Here is a 5896-nt window from a genome sequence, read left to right on the forward strand (position 1 = left end):
TGCCCCAAACCCCCCTGAATTAATCCCAAATTGCCCCCAAACTGCCATGAATTAGCCCCAAACTGCCCTAAATTACCCCAAACCGTCCGATCTGTCCCAAATTTTGCCAAATTAGCCCCAAAACCGCCCTGAATCGCCCCCCAACTGCCCCCGGATGCCCCCAACCCCCCTGAATTAGGCCCAAAATGTCTAGAATTGGCCCTAAACTGCCCTCAATTTGCCCCAGCTGCCCCCCCCCCCCCCGAATTTGCCCGAATCTTCCCCAAAATGTCCCAAACCGCTCCCAATTAGCCCCAAACCCCCCCTTTTTCCCCAAACTTCCCTAAATTGACACCAAACTGCCTGGAAATGTGTCCCATCCCGTTCCCCCCCCCCCGAATTTGCCCCCAGGGGGTGGCGTGGCCGGGGGGGGTGACACCAACATCCGTGTCCCTGGAGTTTATTGGAGGGGGGGGGCTCCCAGTGCCCCCAGTCTGTCCTGGGGGGGCTCCCAGTGCCCCCAGTCCCGTGGGGGGGGGGCTCCCAGTGCCCCCAGTCTGTCCTGGGGGGGCTCCCAGTGCCCGCAGTCCATACTGGGGGGGAGCTCCCAGTGCCCCCAGTCTGTCCTGGGGGGGGCTCCCAGTGCCCCCAGTCCGTGCTGGGGGGGGCTCCCAGTCCATAGTGGGGGGGCTCCCAGTGCCCCCAGTCCATACTGGGGGGGAGCTCCCAGTGCTCCCAGTCTGTCCTGGGGGGGCTCCCAGTGCCCCCAGACCATCCCGGGGAGGGGGGGCTCCCAGTGCCCCCAGTCCATACTGGGGGGGGGGAGGGGAAGGGTCTCAGCCCTGCTCTGCCCCGGCCCCCCCCGCCCCGGGGCCGTGGGAGCTGCCCCCCCCCCGTCCGAAGAAGGACGCCGAGCGCCGGGGGGGCTTCACCCGCCGCAGCTCCTCACCTGGGGGGGGCACACACACACCCGGGGGGGGGGGGGGTCAGCGCACGCCAGGGACACCCCCATGTGACACCCCCCCCGAAGATGCCCCCCCCCCAGGGCCCCCTGTGTCCCCCCCCCAGATCCCCTGTCCCCCCTCTGTGTCCCCCCCCAGATCTGTGTGTCCCCCCCACGTCCCCCCTCTGTGTCCCCCCCCAGATCTGTGTCCCCCCCCCACGTCCCCCCCTGTTCCCCCCCCCAGATCTGTGTGTCCCCCCCACGTCCCCCCTGTTCCCCCCCCAAGGATCCTCCTGTGTCCCCCCTGTGTCCCCCCCAGATCTGTGTGTCCCCCCCCATGTCTCCCCCCATGTCTCCCCCCGACTCCTCTGTGCCCCCCGTGTCCCCCCCCGTCCCCCCCCCAGATCCCCTCCCGTCCCCCCCCCAGATCCCCTGTCCCCCTTCTGTGTCCCCCCCCCACCCCGACCCCCAGGTCCCCCCCAAGGATCCTCCTGTGTCCCCCCCCGTCCCCCCGCCCAGATCTCCCCCCGACTCCGCTGTGCCCCCCCACCCCCCCCCCCGCGATGTCCCCCCCCCGGTCCCACCCTCCCGCACGTAGTCGATGGTCGCCAGCCGCTGGAGGCGGGGCCGGGTGACGCTCTCCCGCCGCCGCAAGGGGGCGCCCTGCGCGGGGGGCGTGTCCGGGGGCGGGGCCTGTTCCGGGGGCGGGGCCGGCGGCGGCTCCGCCCCCCCCAGCTCGATGCAGCACTCGATGAGGGCACTCATCAGCTCGGCCTGGGGGGGGACGCACACACGCTGCCCCACACCGCCCCATAGCTGCCCCCCAACCACCCCCCGCTGCCTCCCAGTGCTCCCCCAACGGCCCCACAGTGGTCCCCAAATGTCCCCCAACCGCCCCCGGCAGGGGACAGCTGCCCCCCCACTGCCCCCCAACACTCCCCACTGCCTCCCAGTGCCCCCCAAGCGCCCCCCGACCACCTCCCACTGCCCCACAACCACCTCGGCAGAGGACAGCTGCCCCCCACTGCCCCCCAACACTCCCCACTGCCTCCCAGTGCCCCCCAAGCGCCCCCAACCACCTCCCACTGCCCCCCCACTGCCCCACAACCACCTCGGCAGAGGACAGCTGCCCCCCAAGCACCCCCAACACTCCCCACTGCCTCCCAGTGCCCCCCAACGGCCCCACAGTGGTCCCCAAATGCCCCCCAACCGCCCTGGCAGGGGACAGCTGCCCCCCCCGCTGCCCCCCAACACTCCCCACTGTCTGACAATGCCCCCTAAGCGCCCCCCAACCGCCCTGCAGTGCTCCCCCCAACCACCTCCCACTGCCCCACAACCACCTCGGCAGGGGACAGCTGCCCCCCAAGGCTCCCCACTGCCTCCTAGTGCCCCCCCAGGCGCCCCACAGTGCCCCCCAACCAAATCCCGCAGCCCCCCAAACACCCTGGGAGGGGACAGGTGCCCCCCCACTGTCCCCCAAACACTCCCAACTACCCCCTCACTGCCCCCCAACCGCCCCCCAACCACCCTGGGAGGGGACAGCTGCCCCCCCACTGCCCCCCAACCACCCTGTGGGGGAGAAAGCTGAGCCTCACTGCCCCCCATGGCAACAGCCCCCCCGCCCTCCCCGGGGATCCATGGGTCACGGCCGTGGGTCTGACCTGGGGGAGAAGATCCGCAGCAGGCGGTTGACGGGGGCACCCTCGTGGTCGCCGTCGAACTCCAGCCACAGCTGGGGGGGCTCCGTGCCCTCCCCCTCCTGCCCCACGGCATCCCCCTCCTGCCCCATGGCATCCCCCTCCTGCCCCACGGCACCCACCAGCTCCCAACACAGCTCGGGGTAGGTCAGCGTCAACAGGACGTGCTGTGGGGCAGAAGGGTCAGCCCCACGGCCTCCTCCCAGCTGCCCCACAGCTTCCTCCCTGCCCCATGGTGTCCCTCCAGAACTGCCCCACATCCCCTTCCCAGCCCCACGATGCCCCCCAACCTGCCCCCCACACCTCCGCAGCCTCTGTCCTGCCCCACAGAGCCCTCCCCCCATGGGCCTGATCCTGCCCCATAGACCCCACATAGACCTGATCCTGCCCCACAGCCCCCCCCCATGGGCCTGATCCGGCCCCACAGACCCCACATAGACCTGATCCTGCCCCACAGCCCCCCCCCATGGGCCTGATCCGGCCCCATAGACCCCACATAGACCTGATCCTGCCCCACAGCCCCCCCCATGGGCCTGATCCGGCCCCATAGACCCCACATAGGCCTCATCCTGCCCCACAGCCCCCCCGATGGGCCTGATCCTGCCCCACAGCCCCCCCCGATGGGCCTGATCCTGCCCCACAGACCCCCTATCATGGGCCTGATCCTGCCCCATAGACTGCCCCAGCACCGATCCTGCCCCACAGTCCCGTCCCCCCCCGCACCCCCGTACCTTCTCCCGGGGGTCGATGATGGTGACGCCCTCCAGCCCCACGGCGACGCTGACGGGCCGTAGCCCCCCCCCGGCCCAGCAGCCCCCCGGAGGGGCGGTCAATGGCCCCCGGGAAGAAGGCGCACCTGGTGGTGGGGGGAACCCGAATGCCTGGGTCCCCTCCTGGGTGCACTTATGGGGCGCGGGGGGTGGGGTGGGGGGTGTCCCTCCCCGGCTGCCTGGCTTCCCCCGAGGGGCTGTGGGGTGACTTGGGGGGCCCCACATGCCTGGGCCCATGGGTGAAGTGTGGGGCCTGGACACCGGGGTCCCTGGCCGTCCATGGAGGGGGGGTTTTGGGGGGGGTCCATGGGGGGGTCCGTGGAGGTCTGTGGGGGGGTCCCAGGGGTCCATGGGGAGTTCCGTGGGGGTCCGTGGGGGGTCCTAGTGGTCCATGGGGGTCTGGGGGGGGTCCATGGGGGCGTCCCAGGGGTCCAGGGGGGGTTCCTGGGGGGGTCCCGTCCCCGCTCACCCGTAGTAGGGCAGGCGGTGGCAGCGGCGCAGGAAGGCCCGGTAGAGCTCCGCGGGGGGGGCCTGGGGGCCGGGGGCGCGGGCGAAGGCCTGGAGCAGCCCCTCTTCGGGGGGGGGGCCCCGCCGCCGTAGGGCGCCCCACAGCCCCCCCCGGCCCGGGGCCGGTGGCAGCAGCTCCCCCAGCAGCGGCCTGGGGAGGGGGGGGGGATGTGGGTCATGGGGGAAGAGGGTCTGGGGCGGGGGGGGTGGGTCACGGGGGGAGGAGGGTCCATGGGGGGCGGGGGGTCCCATGGGTCAGTGGGGTGCTGTGGGTCAGGGTTCCACGGGGGGGAGCTGTGGGGCTGTGGGACAGTGGGGCGCTGTGGGGCAGAGTTCCACGGGGGGGTGCTGTTGGTCAGTGGGGTGCCGTGGGGCCATGGGGCTGTGGGTCAGGGTGCCGGGGGGGTGCTGTGGGTCAGTGGGGCGCTGTGGGTCAGGGTTCCACGAGGGGGTACCATGGGGCAGTGGGTCGGGGTCCCACAGGGGGAGCCGTGGGTCAGGGCGCTGTGGGGCAGTGGGTCAGGGTCCCACAGGGGGGTGCTGTGGGTTAGTGGGGCACCGTGGGGCAGTAGGTCAGGGTCCCACAGGGGGAGCTGTGGGTCAGGGCGCTGTGGGGCAGTGGGGCAGGGTCCCATGGGGGGAGCCGTGGGTCAGGGTCCCACAGGGGGTGCCATGGGTCAGTGGGGCGCCATGGGGCAGTGAGTCAGGGTCCCACAGGGGGAGCCGTGGGTCAGTGGGGCGCCATGGGGCAGTGGGTCAGGGTCCCATGGGGAGAGCTGTGGGTCAGTGGGGCGCCGTGGGGCGTGTGCTGACCGCAGGCCGTGGGGCGAGTGGTGGCCGGGCCGGAAGGGGCCCAGGCGCAGGCGACAGACCAGGGCCCCCAGCTCCATCCCCTCGGGGGGGTCCACGGGTAGCGCCCCCCCAGCAGCTGCCCCCGCGCCTCCTCGTACAGCAGCCGCAGCACCTCCTCCTCCTCCAGCTGCCGACGGGACCCACGTCACCCCACACCGACCCACACATTGCCCACACGGCACCCCACGCCGACCCACACGTTGCCCCTCACGTCACCCCACACCGACCCACACGTTGCCCACACGGCACCCCACGCCGACCCACACGTTGCCCCTCACGTCACCCCACACCGACCCACATGGTCACCCCACACCAACCCACATATTGCCCCTCACGTCACCCCACACCGACCCACACGTTGCCCACACGGCGCCCCACACCGACCCACACATTGCCCCTCACGTCACTCCACACCAACCCACATGTCACCCCACACCAACCCACACATTGCCCCACATGTCACCCCACACCGATCCACACATTGCCAACATGGCGCCCCACACCGACCCACACGTTGCCCCTCATGTCACCCCACACCGACCCACACATTGCCCACACGGTGCCCCACAGCGACCCACACATTGCCCCTCACGTCACCCCACACCAACCCACACATTGCCCCACACGTCACCCCACACCAACCCACATGTCACCCCACACCGACCCACGTATTGCCCGTCATGTCACCCCACACCAACACGCATGTCACCCCACACTGACCCACACATTGCCCCACATGTCACCCCACACCCACCCACACATTGCCCACACATCGCCCCACACTGACCCACACATTGCCCTTCACATCACCCCACACCAACCCACATGTCACCCCACACCGACCCACACATTGCCCCACACGTCACCCCACGGCGACCCACACATTGCCCCTCATGTCACCCCACACCGCCCCACACATTGCCCACACGGCGCCCCACGGCGCCCCACACATTGCCCTTCATGTCACCCCACACCAACCCACACATTGCCCCACACGTCACCCCACACCGACCCACACGTCACCCCACACCGACCCATGTCACCCCTCACATCACCCCACACATCGCCCCACACCGACCCACACATTGCCCCACATGTCACCCCACATGTCACCCCACATGTCACCCCACATGTCACCCCACACCAAC

At 70.7% G+C, this 5896-nt stretch overlaps 1 protein-coding gene across 1 annotated transcript; it reads right to left on the reverse strand.

The window, feature by feature from the left end:
• Positions 1-423: 423 nt before the first annotated feature.
• FRMD8 (FERM domain containing 8) lies at positions 424-4875 on the reverse strand (the record flags this gene model as incomplete). Its single annotated transcript, XM_074571902.1, is given in 8 exon segments — positions 424-928; positions 1507-1696; positions 2742-2786; positions 3351-3419; positions 3421-3475; positions 3859-4047; positions 4710-4806; positions 4809-4875. Coding segments are annotated over 8 exon segments (825 nt in total), but the record flags the coding sequence as incomplete, so codon positions are not given.
• Between the last annotated feature and the right edge of the window lie 1021 nt (positions 4876-5896).

The sequence above is a fragment of the Larus michahellis genome, unplaced genomic scaffold (genome assembly GCF_964199755.1).
Source record: "Larus michahellis unplaced genomic scaffold, bLarMic1.1 SCAFFOLD_562, whole genome shotgun sequence".
In the NCBI taxonomy this organism is placed as follows: domain Eukaryota; kingdom Metazoa; phylum Chordata; class Aves; order Charadriiformes; family Laridae; genus Larus; species Larus michahellis.